The sequence below is a fragment of the Corvus cornix genome, chromosome 12 (genome assembly GCF_000738735.6).
Source record: "Corvus cornix cornix isolate S_Up_H32 chromosome 12, ASM73873v5, whole genome shotgun sequence".
In the NCBI taxonomy this organism is placed as follows: Eukaryota; Metazoa; Chordata; class Aves; order Passeriformes; family Corvidae; genus Corvus; species Corvus cornix.
Window position 1 is genome coordinate 4,305,539 of NC_046342.1, and position 20,870 is coordinate 4,326,408.

The 20,870-nt window shown below is 46.7% G+C and overlaps 1 protein-coding gene across 1 annotated transcript; it reads left to right on the forward strand.

The window, feature by feature from the left end:
* Positions 1–253: 253 nt before the first annotated feature.
* On the forward strand, positions 254–9,329 carry CISH (cytokine inducible SH2 containing protein). Its single transcript, XM_010389931.4, has 3 exons — positions 254–1,017; positions 5,597–5,820; positions 6,298–9,329. The coding sequence occupies exons 1-3, from the start codon at positions 971–973 to the stop codon at positions 6,798–6,800; spliced, it is 774 nt and encodes a 257-aa protein (XP_010388233.1). The 5' UTR covers positions 254–970; the 3' UTR covers positions 6,801–9,329.
* The last annotated feature ends 11,541 nt before the right edge of the window (positions 9,330–20,870 follow it).

The window sequence follows — 20,870 nt, forward strand, 5'->3', positions numbered from 1 at the left end:
GTGCACAAGCCCGGGCAGGAGGCGGTGGGCGCTGCCGGCCCCGCCCCGGGCGGGCCCCGCGCATGCGGCGGCGGCGCCCATTGGCAGCGCCGGGCGCGCCGGCCCCGCGTTCCTGGAAAGTTCTTGGAAATGGATCAAAGGCGTTTCCGCGAACACGCGCGGCGGCGGCGGCCCCGCACGGCTCCGCTCCCCTCCCTCCCTCTCTCTCTCTCTCTCTCTCTCCCTCTCCCCCCCCCCCCCCCCCGCCTGCCCGCCCACCCGCCCGCCGGGAGGGCTCCGCTCGCCTTCCCTCCCTCTCTCCCCCGGCCATGGCAGCATGGACGTGGCCGTGCTGGACACAGCTATTTATACCTTCTCTCTTTTTTCCCCCCTCCTCCCCTCGTGGCTGATATAGGAAGAGTGATGCGAACACAATACGATTCCAGGAATCCCTCACTTCCTGGAACAGATTAAAAGGGACACACAAAAGATTACTAAGGAGGTTTGCTTTTTTTTTTTTCCTTCCACGGAGCTTCACTTCTCCGTAGCCAGCGCTGAGACAGGTCGCTGCTCCGGCTCTTCCTGCAGCACTCGGGGAGATTTTATTTATTGGTACCTATTTATTACTATTTCAGAGTGCTCTGAAGGAAGATTAGTTCCTCTTTAAATACATGTAATTTCCTTCTTCTCTGGTTATTTTTTTAAACTTTTTTTTTGCTGCTGTTTTCTGAAAAGCAGAACAAGAATACATTATTTTTTCTAAAGCACTGAGAGCGCACGCTTTTTCTTGGCCAAAGTTGCTGAAGTCTTTGTCGGACAGCTCGTGTTCTGCTTGGCTTTTCCTGTGTCTGAAACAACCTGCAGAAGGGGTTTGCTGGGACTCGCCAGCCTTCTCTCACCGTGAACCCCAACTAGAGGCTCAACTCGCTGCTTCGGGGAAGCAAAGAAAGCAAGAAGAGGAGAAATCATTTCCCACCTTCTTGAAGACTTAATGCTTTTCCCTTGGTCCGGGAGTGACATGATCCTCTGTGTTCAGGGGTAAGATGCTTTGCAGCCTTCTGTGAAAAGCTGTGCTTTGATAATTGTAATTAGGAAGGTTCTCTGGGACAGTTTTTCAGCTCGTGTGTGTTGCCATGTGTGACTGTAATGGAATGGGAATGACTTCGGCTGGCCGAGTGCTGAGTTCTGTGTGGCTGTCCTATGTGTCTGTGTTTTAGATTCCAAGGCCAAAATCATGTAACTATAAAGTATTCCTGATTTCCATGCTTTCTATTGCTGAAACACTACATGGTATTCAAAGTTTTTGAGAGAGTAAAAACAACTTGGAGTGTGTTGTTCAGTGTGGGGGATGCAGTGCCAGTGTGGACACCAACCCAACACCATAGGTGCTCTCTAAAGTCCTGTTGGAAACGAACTGCTTACAGGGAAAAACTTCCCTGGAGGTTAGGTGCTTTGGTCTATTTCTAAGAAGATATTCATGCTAAAATAATTTCAATTTTGTGTAAGCTTAAGTGTATGTACACATACACAGCATTCTGTAGAGAGCCACAGGGGGCACATGGATAGTTCCCCAGCTGCATTCAGGAGAACAGGTGACATCCAAGTGCCTTCTCTGGTATCAGTACTGATGTGTTGGCACTTCAGTGTCCCTGTGACCAGCTCAGTTCATCAACTAAGGAATACCTGGTGTGCAGGAATCTCCTGCTATTTTTACACATGCTGCATGCTTGGAAATTGTGAGCATTTGTTTCAGTCTGAGCCATCACGTCAGTATTTCCTATTGCTCTGGTGTACGGTGGATTTTCCTCAGAGGAAAATCTTCCTTGTCTGCTTGCAATGACCGAAGCACAGGGATTTTTCTGCCATTTTCCCCCCAGAATCTGTTCCACAGACACGGAGAGCTCGTGCTTACCACTAATTTCCTACTACACAAGGGGGCTTGTTTTCACTCTTATTTTCAGTCTGCAGCTGTAGTTCCTATAGCCACGGTGAAGGGAATTCAGTTTTCAGCTTGGCCTTTGGGAAACCCGTATCTGAAGCTTTTCTCCAGGGTCAACATACCAGAGCTCCTGCTTCCCTTACTCACCAAGAACTTGTTATGGAGCCAGATATGTAGATGTTTTTCTTTTAATGTCTATTTTGAAGACTATTTATTGCTCCATTTTCATTATCCTCTAGGATTTCATGTATCCTGGACTCCATACTCTCTGTCCTATTCAGACCAAGCTCCCACTGGAGTGTTGGGATGTGGCTGAAGGGAGAGCAGCTCCACACTTTTTCTTGTAGTGTTTATGCTGTGTTGTGAAGTTTAACTTATCCAGCACAGTAACTACAAAGCCAACACTAAATGCTGTCAAGACATATCTGATTCTCCTGAACTTTCTTGCCATTCCAAGGCTTTTTGAAACACTAACTGCCAAAGCACAGGGAAGTTCATTTGCTGTTTCTCGAGAGTGCACCCAGACTCCCAGCTAGACATGCCAAGTTTCATATGGTTGTTTGCTTCCTCCTCACAGCTGTTGTACAAACACTTTGCTCTACTCAGTCCTGATTCTCCACATCTTTCCTCTACTTTCCTTTTCTTTCTTTCTTTTGCAAATCCTTTCTTTGCCCCACCAAAGCATTGAATTTTTCATGTCAGCAAATCTTTTTCAGCCTCTCTTTATCCCAGAAAACTCTTCTTAACCCTCTTGCAAATGTTTTTGCATTAAAAGTTGTAGTGTGCCATTACTTGCTGATCCCTCTGCTCTCCCTTTCCTGTGCTTCTCTGTTTGCTTGCAGCAGCAGCTCTTCTTTCTTCAACCTGTGTACAGTTGTTTAAGACACCAGCACCTCCCAGTCTGTCAAAATTTTGAATCCTTCTCCTCTCTTCCACCATGTTCCTTTGAGCCTACAGATGCACTGGGAGGTTTGTAGGGGCATAAGGCTGGTGTATAGAAGGAAAATAGGAAATGTGTGAGCCCGGCCCTTCTCTGGCTTTGGTGGAAGGATCCTCACACTGCCTGCACGGGGTCTGGGCTCCTCCAGCCTCATGTGGCACAAAGTGTAAGGCAGCAGAGCATGAGTACAGTGGGAAACCTCATCTCAAGCACATGGGCTCTGTAAAAGAAACCTACTGACAAATTTACATAGTTGATGTGGGTTTTGGAGGACCGAACTGTGAGCTGGTACAGCCCTTGAAAGTAAAACTTTCCTCCTGATTTATGGCAGACATTTCCCTGTGTATCTTTGCTACTCTCCCTTCCTTCCCCGTCTCTCAGCCAATTCCTAATTTCCTCTCTGAAGTTGGTATATAAAAAGAAAAGAAGTTCCATGCTGTGAAAAATTTTCTTGATGTTCCAAACCTTTCTGGAAGGGTAGGCCAGAAAATTTTTCCAGCAGAAAATAAGTTCAGAGACATTTGGCACTTGGACTGCAGTATTCGAGTTCCAGGGAGTGAATGGTGCAGGACTGATCTTCCTTACTATCAGCCACAGTCATTTTCAGCTCAGGGAACAGTTGGTATAAGGGAGACACTGCTCTGCCAGCAGGCCTGGAACACCCTCTTTGCACAGCACTAATTGTTAATTAGGTTCAGCACAGGGAAAGATCAGAATCACAGAACATTCTGAGTTGAAAGGGACCCACAAGGATGATTGAGTCTAACTCTGAATGACCCATATGAGGATCAAATCCATGACCTTGGTGTTATTTGCACCATTCTCCAAGCAGCTGAGCTGGTTTATGGTCCTCATTGTGCAAAAAGGGGGGGTAATGGAGAATCGGGAATCTCCCCAAGGAGACAGGTAGCTGGGCATTTGTGAAGACCATGACATTAAGAGGGAGACATCCAAAAATCTTGAAAAATGCAGCCCTCAAAACCTATAAATGTATCTCAAGGAGGATTTAAAAGAGAACTTGGAGCTTTCCCAGCAATGATCTCTGGGTATAAAAATGTATCCAGATGCACAGTTCTGTCAAAGCCCCTGAAAATGCAGGTCCTGCGACCAAGGGTCCCTGGTGAGGACAAGGGCCAGCCATCACTTTTATTCAGCCTGGCTTCCTACCATTAATAGAAATTAAGAAACATAGATTAGATGCCATGAAAGCCAAGCAGCTATCCTGCTTCTGAAATGTGATTTGCCACATCGAAAAAGAGAGAATGTTCTTTCCTAAATACCAACAGAATAGCAGGGGGTTTCCTATGTATTGCAAGGGCAAGAAACCTCTCTCTGTAGATTTCAATTTACCAGTGGTTTTACAAAACTTTACTCCAAACCTCCACATTTTGTTTAGAAATGCAGAGCTGTGGAACTGATCATGGCTCTCACTTAAAAGGTGTGAAGGTGATCTCAGGTTCTCTCTAATGTACTTTCCTCCCACATCCCTTCTTCTTGTTCTCTGGACTTGAGTCTCAGTAGTTTGAGGTGGTGGAGTGCAGCTATGATCAGGTGCAGATCAGTTTACAGCACATTTATTTATGTACCTGAAGTGTCCCTGTTCACATAGAGCACAGGGAAGGAGGCAGATCCGAAGGGAAGCTCTTATGACTTCAGTCTCCTGCTTCTCTTCAGTGATGTGGGGAGGTAGCTGCACCCTGTGCCATCACCGTCAGCTCCAGCAGTGCTATGGCAGTGTCACACTGAGGACTGAGTGTATTTCTCTCAGCCATCTTTTCTTTAAAGTGTCTGAAAGAACATCTGAGGTGTGTTGGGGATGATGGGGGGATGTAACACAGGACATGCAGCAGGACAGGGGACACAGAGGCAAAGAGCCTACACACACTGGGACAGACACTAATTTTTGCTCAGGAGCTCGCCCGGGAATGAAGGCTTCCCTGGCCTCTGGCATCCATCCTCCCCTGGAGCTCTGCTTTCTTTTAGGAATCTCCATGCTGCAGAGGAGGAGCACCCATGACCCATGAGAGCTCCAGGCTCTGTGAAAATGCATTTAGATGCTGAGTAGCTACACCACTTTAGGCCACAGGGGAATACATGTTCTAGCAGTGTGGCCATGGCAGAGCCTCCTCCTGCTGCAGTCCTGCAGAGATTACAGCCACACTGACTTCTCCATCGAGCTGTTGAACGGTGGGGTGGGTGTAGTGCACAGGCTTGGCTAAAACAAGAATTCCCATTGTCCTCCTACACGATCGGCTCACTCTGAGTTCTGACAGATTCATTTAGGATCAGGTCATCCTTGAGCAGAAAGTGGGTAGGACAAAACCCAAGCTATTCCCAGTTCTGCTTCTAATTATATTGCAGTAAATGACAATCCCACTGGCAGAAACAGAAATGCTCTAACATTGTAATCATGTAAATGAAGCTGTAATGCTGCTATAAACCTTACTGTCCCTGAAACTATGTATTAAAAGGCAACATCTAAAAATATCAGATAAAATTTTCCTAAATGGCAAGACGGACAACCTTTTATAAGGCCAAAGGGGCCGACTCGCTCCCTGTTTCTAAGGGCTCATCTTTAGCTGTGTTCCTCCCTCCTCCCTTGCCTCTCTCAGAAACAATTGTGCTAAGGATCTGTTTGTAAAACATAACACGTTGTAGTACAATGTAGCATGCACTGAACAGACTCTGCAACTGATCTCAAGGCAAGGAGAAATAGCAGAGTGTGCCTTTCATTTCAGACCTCATCCTTTGCTGGCGGAGGAAAAGATCAGGAGACTGTCACTCAGGGGCATTGAGGAATTGTCAGAGCCCATCATGCAACCTCTCCCAGTTATGGCTTTCCAGGAGGAGTCTGCGCCTGCCCTTGCAGCTCCAGTTCCAGATAGCAACCCACCTCAGACACGGGACCCTGAAGAAGACCTTCTTTGCATTGCAAAAACCTTCTCCTACCTGCGAGAATCTGGTAAGACTCAATTGCAAAGTCACAGGGGCAGAAGGGTGCAGGGACGCAACTCCACAACCTGAAGAATCTCCTGATCCCACTTCAGATAGGAACCTGCTTCTGTCACAGCCACGTCTGACTCTTGTGCACACACCAAGTGTATCTGCAGTCTCTACAAACTTATACTATGAACTAATTTATTGCTTTATCTTTTGTAACTGAATTGGGAGAAGGAATTGCAAAAAGCAAATTGATTTTTCTCTGTAAACTGCAGCTGCTGCAGCAGCTGCCAGCCTCATCCCAAGCCCCAGCACAGCAATGACAAGCATAGGCAGGAAACCCTTAGAACTTGGTCTTAATTTCTGAAGCTCTTGCCAACTCTGGCTCTGGTTGCTTCCCAGGCCCTGAATGTGGTTGTCTTCAAGGCTTCCCTAAATATACTGCCAGTCCTGTAATATGTTCTTTGCTTAACAAATTCTTTCTCGGATGTTTTTCCAGGTTGGTACTGGGGTTCCATCACCGCCAGTGAGGCCAAGCAGCATCTGCAAAAGATGCCCGAGGGCACCTTCCTGGTGCGGGACAGCACCCACCCCAGCTACCTGTTCACACTGTCCGTCAAGACAAACCGAGGGCCCACCAACGTGCGTATCGAATACACTGACAGCAGGTTCCGCCTGGACTCCAACTACCTGTCCAAACCTCGCATCCTGGCCTTCCCCGATGTGGTCAGTCTTATCCAGCACTATGTCACGTCCTGCACAACGGAAAGCAAGACCGAGGCTCCTTACCCGCCTCCGTCTCCTCTACCTCCCCTGCAGAAAGAGATGGCAGCAGCCGCAGTACACTTGAAGCTGATCCGGCCGCTGGGCCGCAAGGACAGCATTCCCAGCCTGCAGCACCTGTGCCGCCTGCGCATCAACAAGTGCACGGCCGATGTGGAGCAGCTGCCCCTGCCCCGGCGCATGGGGGACTACCTGAAGCAATATCCTTTCCAGCTCTGAGGCGTGGCCGTTCTCGCTCAGGCACAGACGACAGAGAGACACAACCACGAGAACTTTGTGTCTCCATCCCGCTAAAGGTGGGCACAGTGACAACCTGATTATCAGCAGAGACTGCATCCATCTTTCCTCTCCCCTTCTCTTCACATCCATTCCAGCCCCAGGGAGGAGTGGGTTGCTTCAGTGAGCAGCGGGGCACCAGCTGAGCTCTGACCCTTGGGCCGTGCCGGCAGTGGCTGTGAGAAGCTCTGTGGGCATGGCCACACTACTTGAACGTCAGAGTTGCTGTGACACCGGACATGTTAACGTTGTTATTTTTGCTATTTATTTCCATGGCAGTTTCTCTCTTCATGGTATTTTTAAAGCACCTTTTACTTTATTGTTGTTTTGTTTCTTTTGTGGAATTAGAGATCGCATAAAGGCTCCCAGCGAACTGGCAGCCAAAGCTCTGTGGGAATTTGGATTCACATCCAAACAGCTTCTGTTTGAGCCTGTCCCTGTGACAGGTTACAGGAATCAACATCCAAGCTCTCCCAGGCTTCTGGGGTACGTGAGACTCAGATGACTGTATCTAGACCCACCTCTACAGAGGTAAAGACTATTTGATTTTTCTTCCTTAGCTACAGAGGGTATCACAACCTCAGAGCACAGTAGGAGCTCCCAGAGATGTGTGCTGCATCACACGTTGTGGACAGGAGACTTCTTTGAGGAAGCTCTTCTTCCTTGAGAGCTCTAACCAGAGATCTGGATAGTGAGGTTGGGCCAGGGAGCACTCATCCCGTTCTTTTCCCATCTTCTCCATCTCCAAAGGAAGTTTGTGATGCATCATTTAGAAACAAGTAATTCGAAACCAAATTTTCTCAGATGCAGGCAGAAGGATTTGGTTTCAGAGCACCCCGTGTTTGGCTTGTATTTTCAAAGTGCTGTTTCCTGACCTTGCCCTTCCCTGAGACACAGGGCAAGACCAGGCTGTCCTTGAGCAGTGGCTCAGAGACAGCTCTGCTGGGCTGCACCAGTGACACGCACAGCTTCAGGATATTTATTTATTTATTTCTGGGGGTAACACTTGGAGGCACCTCAGCAGAACGAGCTGTCCTTCCTCCCTGCTCACACAGTGCCAGACTGCCGCGTGCTCTGCTCCTGCCAGCATTAGTCACCGGCCACATGGCTTCTGCCAGCTCCAGCCTGGAGCACACACTGGAAACCACAACCCAACATTTCTGTTTGCCAAGGGCCAGACCTCTCCTCTCCCCTGCTCTGCCTTGTGTGTTTGTTATCCATAATTAGGCTTTTGGCTCTGGGTTTCCTTCTCATGCCCCATCCCCTTCACCCCCTGCAGATGAGGCACAATGGCTCTTCCCCTGCTCTTTTACAGACACGAGGGACAAACAGCAGATGGGATCTGCCCCAAACCAGCACAGACAAGTTGCCCCTTCCTGTGCATTTGCTGAATCCCATCACCTTCCCAGCCTTGCCATCAAGTGAGAGTAGAGGAGGGAACAAACCAGATCTACAGAAATTACCATTTGGGTTATTTCGCCCCTAAGACCCCCTAACTTGTTCTAGCATGAATGAACATTAAGGATTCCTTGTTCATCCCTCCCTGGGACTCTCTCTAAGGCTCTGTAAATCAGAGTGGACAAACCCCCAGCTATAGTGTTGGAAGAGTGTTGGAAGAGAAGATGGAAAAGGATGAGATGGTGACCCAGGAGACAAGCTCAAAAAATGGGTTTCTTCCACCCTATCTTAAAGCTGCCAAAAGGGACAAGATGGCCTGATGTGCTTAGTCGGTGTCCTTTTTTTTTTTCTCTCCACATTTATACAAGTTTGTGCTGTTGCAAGCTTTGTTTTTGATACTTTGATGGTTGACAGTGTGCATGTGTGATGTCAGGTTTGCTTTTTGGTATATCCTTCCCCTTTGCCCCCTATGGCAGCAACCATGGGAAGGTACTGAATGAGAATGGAAATTTAGAAGGCAAAAAGGAAACTTTTTTTTTAATAATATAAATGATAAACCACTGAAAAGGCTTCCTTTTATCCAAACACCTCTATCTGCCTGAGGACACTGGGAACAAGGAAACCACGGCTCTCCAAGGAGCAGCAGTGATCTCAGGAAGCCCACACAGCTCAGCCACAGGCCTGGTAACTACAGCTTGGGAAAAATCAGTTGGAGAAGTGTACAGCAGGAAAGGGCAGGTTGTTCAGCTCTCTGAAACTTGCCTCCTACTTGATCTGTTCTTTGTTGGGGGTGATGGGGAGGTCAAGCTGTGGGTTTGACTCACTGACCCACAAGAGCCCAGGAGCTTGTGGTTGACCCCAGGCTGAAGGCTGTGAGCTCCCACGGGCAGGGACCAGCTCTGTTCTGTGTTTGTTCTGCATTTAGCACAGTAGGGATCTCTAGGTGCTACTGCAATACAACAAATAAACAATACAGTTACTCCAAAAAGTCAGTTTCTTCTATCTTGAGACAGTTTGTTAAAAATCGTTTGACGCTGGATTTTAAATAAACATTTTAAATATACTTTAAAGCCACTCAATGTAAAAGTCTTTGGTAAAGTCCAAATGGATGAATTCATTTTCTATTTAGAGAAATCCTCCCCAAGAACACAGGGTAAACTCTTGACCATTCTTTTCAAACAAGACAAAAAGCCCTTTAACAAAAAAATGGCCCTTCAGATACTGGGAGAATTTACACCAAAATCCTCCTCAGTGTGGGCCTGGTTTCTACTGCACACAGATGAGCAGTGGCAGATCCCAAGTCCCAAGCTAATAAGGACTGAAGGAACATTTTTCAGTAATGTGGAAGAACACAGGAATGATTCTTGTATTGTTTCTGTATGCCACAGAAAACCAATAAAATGCAGGGGAAAGAAGACAGAACATAAATGGGCAGATGATGCTTAGGGTGGGAAATCCAGGGCAGATCCATTTTCCCCTTTTCTGGTGCCATTGGGCCACAGTGTCCCCATACCTGTGGTCTGGCCCTGCAGCCTTTCCCCCCACATCACCTGAGACACCAGACAGCAGGTGGGGAAACCATGGGGAGTGGATCTGCCCTATGATGTCAGAGGGAGACAGAGGACACCCCATCTGTCCAGAAACACAGGGAACACACTGAGCCAATGCCACTACTGGGAGGTGACTGCACTGTGGCCCCTCCGTGCTCCTCTTCAAGGAGAGATGCCCAAGACATGTCCCTCCATCCTGCCCAAAGCAAGCATAACGTGCTCCCAACCACTGGGCAATGGAAAACATGCTCAGAAAAAAACTCTTCCCAACAAACTGAACTAGCTCCTCTCCCATCCTTCTCCCTCTGTGAATCCATTGGCTTCAAAGTTCAAAATACTGCTTTGAAGTACTCCTGAAGCAATGCTGTGCTTCCTGTGCCAGCCATGGAGCTGGCATTCCCTAGCAAATATTGTTTCCACAATCTCATCAACCTGAGTCCATGGGTAGATTTCCATTGCACACCAACCAGGAAATATTGGCAATGCCATAATCCGTTCCACATCAAGTTGTTAAACAAAAACAATCACATCCCTCTTGGTTTAACAGAAAATAATGGAAAGAGAACTACACAGGGTAGAAGCAAAACACAAAGTAAGTGGAAACCCAAAAACAAAAGGAAGGAAAAGCTGCATCCATCTTTAAAAAGAAATTTGCAAAATCTGGGGAAAAAAAGAATGCAGCATTTCTGACACATTATTGAGTGATTTCTTAATTTCTTAGCTGGGCTAAACTCTTCCTCTGAGTACACATAGGAAACCCTGCTGTTCCCTTTCCACAGGCTAAAGGTGGAGATGATTGGCATGAGCCAGGCTGGTCCAGAGCTACAGTCACACACAGTTTTACTGCATTGCCTGTTACCTTAACAACTCCCACTCCTGCACCTTCAGCACACATTTTGTCAAAGAAAACAGGATCATGCTCTGAAAACTCCTGTGCCAAACCTCTGTGCAGACTGAACTGAGTTGAGTTCCACATCTCTGGAACCAGGAGCATTTGTGGCAATACAGACTGGCCTTTATCAGCACCCAAGTACAGCTGCAACTCCTCTCCCAGTGGCACCTGTATGGCTTGTAGAGCCAATGCACTTGGATTTTCTCTTGGTTTAGTTTCTGTCTACAGAAACATGGGTGTGGAGCCCTCACGGAGTCTGAAAAGCAGACTGATAGGATTGGGAGTAGAAATCCCAGTCCATAAGTGAAACCACACTCCCGTGGCCCACTGCCACAGCAGAACTCCCCTGCAGTTTGTCAGGCACATATGGTATAATTTTCTGTCTTAAATCATCAGCCTTTTGAAAAAGCAACACATGCAAGCATAAAACAACCCATTTACATGCACATATCCCTATCCTTTCTAACTTACTGAAATCTTAGTCCTTTCCCCACATCCTTTCAAGTGCCCAACGTCCCTCAGTCCAAGCCAGGGAAACCAGCACCAAATCAAGTGAATCAGCAGAGTGTATTTAATTCTCTTAGGACAGACACGGTCAGGTATTTCCAGTTATTGACCTATTACATGTCATTTCTAGTCAAAATTCCATTGTCAGTCTTACCTGCTATCTATGATATTAAGGGAATTAAACCCAAAATTAACTGGACACTGTATGTGTGGCTCTTCTGCCAAACGTGTTCTCATGTTCAAATCTGTCAGAAGCCAAATATCACAGCCCTCTCCTATCTCTCCCTAATGGCTGCTGAGACCCTTGCAATCCCAATGGAATTGCAGTATCCTCTTCCCCAGCCCAGACATCATCAGCAGTCCAAAGGTCTGGAGCAGAGGGTAAAGCAATACCCAGTGAAGATGTGCCAGAACAACTTTGGATGCCAAGTAACATCCTCCAGCTCCCTCAGTTCTGAGCAGCATTGTCACAGCATTCACATCACATTGTCAGTGACCCCCACCCATCGTTCACAGGGGAAATGGCAGAAAAACCCATCAGTCTGGGCAGCTCCTTACGAAACAAGCCAGTCAGAGATAAAAATAAGGTATTACTTAGAGATCTGTCCTGTCTTTGGGCAGAAACATTCATCCTCTGGTCACAGCAAGCTAGCTTTGAATGTGGAAGAAGGAGTCTGAGGGAAGGCGGTGCTGCCAGCATTGCCCAACAGCGAGGAGGCCCCACTGCTGCTCAAGAGCGTTGATAACACGTTCAGACTCAGACATGTCTGCTCTCTGCCCACACCCAGGCTGCCTCTGTGGGTTTTTTATAGTGCTGGGTGCCAGAGCCCAGGGAACAGGAACACGTGGAGGCATGGCTTTATCTGGAGGCTAACGCTGCCTTGAATGAACCTCGTGTTGATCTCCCACTGCTGCTTCCCATGAAACACAACCATCCTGTGGTTCTTGCTGCTCACTGCACAAACAAGTGCAGCAAGTGGCCCTCGGGAGCAGGCACAACCCTGCAGCACCCATCTGACATCTGTTATCACCTCTGCTACGCAGCAAAAAACAAGCTCAGGGGAAAATGACAAAGTGGCCCTAGCAATAAAATTATAGAGTCTTTCAGTGTTCAATTATGTGGACTAAGGAGTCTACACAAACACACTCTTCCAAACTTTAGCAAGAACTAGTAATTTCTTCTATTTGAAAAATAATATATTGTTCAGAAGAAAAGGCTATTAGTAGGCAACATGTTGACCAGAGAGAAGAAAAGTAATTTTAAGGGTTTCACTGTAAGCCTGGGCATTAAAATTCAAAAGAAAACTATGGAAAGTAAAATACAGTTTGGGCTTCACATAATAACAATCTTAACATAACAATTCAGAGTGTTTTTTTGGATTTTGAAAGGGCAGGGAAAACAACAAAGCTTCAGAACTCCAGCTAATATTCACTACAGATGAGAACAAAAAAGGAAGTTTTACTGCAAACCACTGCTGGCTTAGCCCTTCAATTCCCATGTGAGCAGTTGTGGCAGTGGTCACAGCTGGAGACAGGCTGTTGGCCCATCGGTCCCCCCATTGCAAAATCATAATTTGATTAATTTAAATATAGAAAAGAACAGACCTGGGGGAAGCAGCCTGGCCCAGCAGAGGAAAGGGTTCAGTCAGAGCTGCTCCAGCCTGACATACCAACCTAGATCTGCAGAGAAGGGTTTCCTTTCAGGAACAAGAACTACCTTCCCCCTTTTGCTCCTCTTCCTCAGACCTCACTGGCAGGGCTTTCCCCTCAATGCCATTACTTCCTAAATGCTGAGTAAATGCACTTTGCAGCAGCTCAGATTTGAGTTGCAAAAACCGAATACAATGTTAGTTTTTGTCAAAATAAATATTTTAACACTCTATCTAGCCGGGAAAGGCATTTGTTTTAATGTCCCCCCATGGTACTACAGTGATAATAAGAGCTTGAAATAATACTGGTTACTGCAGCATTAGATTGCCCAAACAGATCATCAGAGACTTGGTATTTCTCAAAAACCTGATATAAATATGCCAGATGGAAGGGCAAAGGAAGAGCTGGTCAACCAAGACTCAGTGGCAGAGCTCAGCCAGGACTGGAGTTCCTTGGACTCTGGCCTGGCCAGTAACTCCATCATGTGACTGCCTTGGTCTGGAAGATATGCTGCAACTTTTCCAACTGTGACTCTTGGAGAAACGCTGCCCTTGCTGGAAGAGCTCTGCCATGGAAACCTGTAAAACCCACCGAGCCAAATCCAGGTTCCTTTCCCATGGAGTGGGATGGGAATTCATTTACTTCAGGGCTGAATTTGGTCCACTTCATATTCCTAGTTTTACAGACAAGAATTTTATCCCTGGTGAAATTCTGACACGAATTTGTCTTCAAGGGAAATTGTAACACTGAAGTCCTGCTGATTTAACACAAAAACCCCCTTCCCTCACACACTGTCCCCAGCATGCACAAACCCAGCACTGAGGTTTTTCTTTTAAAAGCAGAAGGAAAGCCCATGGTGCAGTTTACAATTAAGTTCTGGCTTTCTTGAATTCACCTACAAATACTCCAGTGGGAACATGTGCGATGCCACTTCGCGATGTAAACATCAGCCCGTGGAAAACTGAGCGGCCAAGCTTGGATTGATCTCAGCAAACTCGTTTCACCTTGGCTAGGACAGAACTTTCTGTGATGACAACTCCTAAAAACAACAGATCTGGGTTCTATCTGGTACAAAGAGATAGTAAGACCCACTGCTCATCTCCTGGGACACCCTTCCCTGCCAGCTGTCCCTCGCTGCCTGTTCCTTGTGGGCTCACTCAGCGCAAAGGAGCAGAGATTTAATAGCTGATCAGAGACTGCAGAGTCTTTAATGTCAGGGCTGTTTCCTCCCTAGAACAGCAATATGGTTTGAAATCTAGCTTACAGAGGGCAGAGCCATGTTTATACTTGTCAGAAGTTACCCAATTTGGCAAGGATTCTTCCCATCATGCAAGTGTCATCACAGTCATTGCCAAATGCTGCAGAGTTCAAAACTCTACCTCCAAGCCTGGAAATGTAATGAAGAAATATGTTGCCCAGTGCACATGCTATATGTTTGCACTTGTCTGAAAGTGCTCAGCACTAATAAAAGGTGTTGTTATGATTAAAACATAAATCTGAAATAGCCTAAAGCATGACCTAGTGTTATTTATTAACATTATTTCCAGGGAACTTTTTGGGAAATCTCTGTAACTTTTTGAAAATACCTCACTCTCTTCCTTGGTTTTGGAATACTCCTTACATTCTTTTAAGACTCTTTGTAATTCACCCCTTTTTAGTTCTGTTCCCTCCAGTCCTGTGCTATGAAAATCATCTTGGCTGAGAGGCACTGGGCAGCATTTTGGGAAGAACAGGGACAAAACAGCACTGCAAGGCTGGGGATGGATCAGCAGGGGCAGAACAATCCTGGTATGGGCTGACATGGAGACTCCATATGACTTTTCTTTCCAAGAATACGGGAGATTGAAGCCTTCTCTGTGCATGCAGAACCTTTTGTTGCTGATGAAAGCCTTTGGAGCAGGGTTAGTGTGACCTGCCAGGCAGCTGACTCAGGGCTATCCACAAACAGCCATTCCAAGCCAGAGTGTGCAGGTGTTGTAACGCCCTCCATGCCCCAGGATACTGAAAACCAGCTGGGAGCAAGTTTGCCATGGAGCTTGGTGCAGAAGGAATGCATCGTGTTAGACAGGGAACAGCAGCACTCTCCACTCCCACTGCAGAACCCTCCAATGACACAAACCAGACTGGTCTCCCACTCCTATGGTCCCCACTACTCCTTCCACTCATCTCTCTTCATGCACAGCAGTTTCCATCTGACACAGTCATGCACTCCAGGCTGATACAACCTTCTAGCTTGGCGCTGGGTTAAGGGAGGCATTTCCCTGTGCCTTGCCAACCCATGGCAGGCGGGGAGGAGGCCTGATCCACACCCGCCCTGGTGTGAGTCCCTCCTGTTCCAAGTGCCACGTGAAGAAGGCACCTGAAGGCAGGTATTACATCCCTTAGCTCTCTCCTGCCTGGCTGTATAGCACAGCCTGAAAGAGGAAACTTCACTACATAAGCCAGAACAAGTCAGGCACACAGCTAAAAACAAAATAACTTGTGCCAGTGTCAAGTGACAGTGTGACACTGACTGGTGCAGTAAGTGAAGATGTCACGTGCTGGCTTCTGCTGTTTCCTAACATAGAAGTGCATTGGCATTAACAGAAAATATGCATTGATCATCACGTTGGTATTAGTGCTTATACAAACCATCATTCCAAAGGGATGGTTCAGCACAGCTACTGGAAGTGGAAATACTCCACCCATCTTGGATGGGAAGAGAGGTGGGTTCAGAAAAGTCCACTCCATAACACAACCTGACAACCCCATTGCATATTATCAATCCACACCTACTTGACTAATAAACAATAAAAATAATATATTATCCTGCTTAAGCTTCTCTACCCAGTTTGTAGGAGGCAACAAGCAGGATTTTGGATGTTTATTTTGCAGTTTATTTTTTGTAATTTTTTGTATTTTTGGCCTGTTATTACTCAAATAATCACCTCCTTTGTCTCAGCTCTTCTTAGAGGAGTTAGCTGATGGAAGAACAACACTCCTGTCAAATAACTTCTTAAACCAAGGACAATCTTTGTCCTGTGAGTCAAAAGAAACATTCTCTTCTTATGCTTAAGTGAAATAGGAAACCGTCAAAGAAGCTGGTTTTTCACTCTTCCCATTCCCCACCAGCAGCATTCCTCTTCAGCCTATTACTTAGCTGAGTTAAAACCCCAAAGGCTTACAGGAAATACTGTATATCCTATAGTAATTGCTATAACTAGCACCATCAATTCTTACTGGAGCAGAAACAGAAAGCTCTCAAAATTCCCAGTTATTGACAAAACAAACGACCTAATGCAAAGGGAACATGTTACAGGCACTGGTGATTCCAGGTAGCCCTGGATCTCACAGAACAGCCCAACAAACACCGGGTGACGCAGCCAGCTGAGGTCACACTCCTCATGGGGTTTACCTTTCCCAGCTCCAGAGATATAAATATTCCCAGTACTTGGCTGTTCCAGGGTGTTTGCTTTCCAAGACGGGCATTTCAAATGATGATGTCACAGGAATCAAAGTATAAAGGAATTATTTTTTTACCCTTTCCCTCAAGCCTTCCTAAGGCTGATAAAATCAGTGCAGCAGTGCTTGTTTGGAGGCAGCTGATGATTAATGCCTACAAAAGGAAGCACTTCAAGTTCTGTCAGGGAAACACAGACTTTTCACGTCTCTTTTGCCTTGCAGAGATTGCTTTTTGATGCAAAGGGAAATAAGTCAAATGAGATTTATATGTTCTGCTGCCAACAAAAGGAAGAGGGGAAAGCCCAGGCCCTTCAGCCTCTCTGCCATTAGGTATTCATTCCAGCTGGAATTACTGCCAAAGAAAGAGCCCAACTCATTACTGTGGAAGACACCCCAAAACTCCACCTGTGTGAAGAATGCCAGTGAGCAAAGATGGTTCACACAGACTCTCTTCAGCTTCACCTCCAGCCCCAGTTTTAAACCTTGGGACCAGTATATATGCCAAGATGACTACATTAAAGATCAACACAAAATGTGTTCTGAAGTCCTGCCCCATGGGCACAAACCTCTTAACTTGACCCTTATCCTGAAAGAACCATGGCTGGGATACCTTCCAACAGCAACAAGGAAAAGGAGGGTGGTACAAGAATACAAGCAAACCTGTGAACAGTTAAAGCAATGAGTATCACTACAGCAAAATGTCAGACACTGACAATCTGCACTGAAAAGTCTCTGGATTTTTTTTATTTTTTGGTTGTTTAGATCTATGAACCTCAGCAACACTTACTTTCTTCTTTTTCTCCTCCTTTCCCACTTGAACTATGTGCATGTTCAGGGAACATAAGGAAAACTGTCAAATGGAGGAAATTTCATCTTTGGTTCCTCTTTCTGCTTTGCAGAGAGATGCTGGACCTTTGTGTGTCCTCCCCATGACCTCCAGCGGGGAAGCAGGAACAAAAAGGCTGAGGACACAAGGACTCAGTGTACATCTCCTGCATGGTACTTGACAGAAGTGCCTGAATGGGTGGAGTTTTCATGGTATTGCTCATTTCTGCTCCCTGTGCTGGTGATCTTCCACATCATCAGAAAATACCTGAGTGATTCAAAATTATCAGTGGTGACCAGCCTGACTTTGAGACACACAAAGGCAACCACGGGTTCAGCAGCTGAGGACAAACTGGGATGTTAAAGGCACTTCCAATCCTACACAGTTACCAAGTAACAATTTAACTTCTGTTTTCAAAGGACAGCTGTCCCTGCCAAAAGTGGGTCATTTCTTCTACATCAAAGTCAAAGCAGACCGACCGTAGCTGCGTTCACTCAAACCAGTTATTCTGCCTATACCAGGCACCTCCTACTGCTGTCTTACACTAAAAGGAATCCAGTGCACCTTGTCAAAAATCCTTTGAACCACCCAAGAACAGAGCTGGAATCATTCCTTTATCCCCAGGGATGACACAGGGCTACATGAACACCTCATGTTTGGTCAGTGGATTTACAGATGGTAGGGACCAAACTGAGCTCAAGTCCCCCAGGCTGCCTCCTCTGAACCAGAACCTCATTGGCGCCCGGCTGGCGACGCCGCAGCGGGAACGGCCTTTACAGACAGTGGGCAAAGTGCCCGGTGCCAGAACAAGCAGGGCTCGACCCAGGCCTGAAGAGTCTCACCCAGGGCAGCTTCCAAACGAGCCCGACAGCAATCCCAGAGAAATGCTTATGGCAGCACGCTAAGGGGTTGGTTCTCCGCGCTGCCGCCTCCGCTGAGCTCAGCCTCACATCAGCAACCTTGACACAAAGCAAGTCAGGCCCAAAGTTACTCTGTGCAAAGGTGACTCTTGCCCTTGCAATGCTGCCTCAAATCTGAGCAAGAGCAATTTGTAAGTGACCCAGCCTCCCTTCTTCCCTGCACTGCCAGGGGAGACAAGTGCAGCAGAGGGGTAGGACCATAAAGGAAAGCACCAGTGGCTTCCCTTGTCCCTAGGGCAGTCAATGCCACATTTCTTGATCCTGGCTTTATATGCTCGGGAGGCAAAGTTGTCCTGTGTTCTCACCATACAAAGTCTTCCCTTGGTCCTTTCCCTCTCAAACTGCGAACTCTCTGGCTTGACCTCTGATGCCAGAGCTCGCACCCTGGGCTCTGTTGCTCTTGCACAAAGCCCAGTGCTGTGCTCAGCACTGCCCAGCTGCCTCCCCACCATGGTGGAGGCAGCTCTGCTGACCAAGGAATCGCTGCTGCTCCGTGGGAGCTCACCCTGATGGAGCAGGAGCAGTGCAGCACTGGAGTACCTGAACAGGTCTGACTCCTCACTAATAAGCTAATAAGCTTTTCATGGTAAGTTGGATTCTGTTACTAATTACATCTAGCTACGCCCTTCTCGTGACAAACACCTCTTCCACCCTGTGTTTACTTGACAGAAGATAGTTAAGAGGATTTGCCTGGAAAGGAACCAATTACAAACCAGCATTTCCTCATGCTGTCTTCATACAATGTATCTGATTAGTTTCACTTCCCCATGCTGTTAAATGTCAAGTCCTTTATATATAAATATATATAAAAATATGTATATAAATATATACACGCAGATATACATATTCTTAGTTTTTTTGAATCTCCAGTGCAGACCAAAGGAGCTTGGAAAAATAAATTTTTAATTGTATTCAACCCCTCTGCTTGGAAAAGTACTTTTTGCTTCTTCCCTATGGTGCACTTATAACTTTGTAATGTATGAAGAATTCCTCCCATATTTTGGAAAATGTGGTGCAGCTCCCAGCTAAGTCACCCAAGTGTGTAGGAAAGGGCAGGTCACAACCACTCTATGCAGCAGTGGCTGCAGACAGCCTAACAAAAGGCTTTGATGTGGGAATGGAGGAGCCAGTGGGGGTAGGAAAGAAAAGCAGAGTCTTTTCTGACCTTTCACCAGCCAAGAAGCAGGGTTGTATTTGCTGCTGGTTGAGCAGGATCCATCCATTCATCAAGTGTGACATCAACAGCAGTATCTCTTTCTTCTACTAAAACTCTGAAGGGCCACCTGTGCAGGGAAGAAATCTTTAAATCTTAGTGCCAGTGGCACCTGAAGTCTGAGATGAGGCTCACCCCACATTACAGGAGTAAGAATCAATCCCGAGTGGATAACTTCTCAGAGCAAGAGTCTGTCCTGCTGAGAGCCCAGCAGAACCTGCAGGAGGGTCACATAACCCTGCACCTCAGAGCACCCCAGATCCCCCATGTTCTGGTCTGTTTAAGACACAAGGTAATTAAGTCATTTCAGTGAGCTACAGAAAATCGACCTCTCGGAAGACACTGAGCCCACAAAGCACAAGCACTTTAAATCCAGGCACTGCCTTAGTTCACTCTGACTTCCTGACACAGACAAGCTCCTGAGCTCAGGGCAGCTGAAGCCATAGGCTCCAAAGGTTTGCAGTCCTCAGGAATGCTCTCATGCAAAGCAGCATTTTCCAACATGGCAAGTTGAGTCTGACAGCACCAAGGCAGCAGCACCTTCCCGTGCCTGCTCACACCTCAGGCTGCACCACAGGACACTGCACACAAAGCAAACTGGGGTAGGGAGAAACTTCCAGATCCTTCCACTGCTGTCTTATTTCCAGACTGTGGCACAGGCAGATTTTTCATTTAATGTTAACTCCCTTAGGCCTCTGCCATAAGGACTGAGGTGGTATTTTTCCCTTCTTCCCTGGTTGCCCCCAAGTGCTAGGCAACAGATATTTGGTCCAGATATCTGAAGAAGATAAAAGTGATAAAAGAAGATACAAGTGATTCTGTAAATACCAAAACATCTGCAGGATGACTGATCCAAAAAGATCAGTCCAGGCCCTATCACCAACCCAGCCCAGAAGTACAAGAGAGGAAAAAGGTTAAATCACAGCTATGAAATTTGCAATTTTTGTTTGTTCCTTTAAAAGCAGAAACAGTGCAAATAATATAGTGGAAGGTGAAGGAAAACATCATCCAAATGGGAATATGATGTAGAATTACAAATCTATAGTGTAAGGAAGAAGCAGACAAATTTATCTACTGAGCCTTTAGGTCTCTGGAGATGAGAAGGATACTGACGGCACCCACAGGGTGCCCTGGGGCACAGAACCACAAAAGGATGGCCCGATGTCTTTACTGCGCAGGATGCTGCAGTAACACCCTATGATGTGATTGAAGCTGTGTGCAACACTGTCACTCCCTCCCTTTCCCTGTCAGGCTGCAGAAAGGAAACTAAATGAGCTCTTAAAGCCATCCAGCCCCAGGCAGCCCTTCCCCCATCAGGTTTCTGTGGAAAGCCCATTGCTCCCTGGGGTCATTTCCATTGCGCTTCAGCTCTTCCAGGAACTGAGCCATGCTGACAGCAGTCCCTCCTCTGCCACACGCCCAATCAGCGCACCGAGGGAGGGATTTCTATGGAGGGTAATTGAACAGCTTAATCGCGAAGGAAAAAAAACAAAACCCAAAATCCACTGCTTTGCTCTATGAGCAAATTCTATGAAACACAGAAAACACAGAAAGGAAGATGGATCTGCTGGAAATGTTGCCAAGGGAAGCACACAAAGCTGAAAATGAACTCTCTC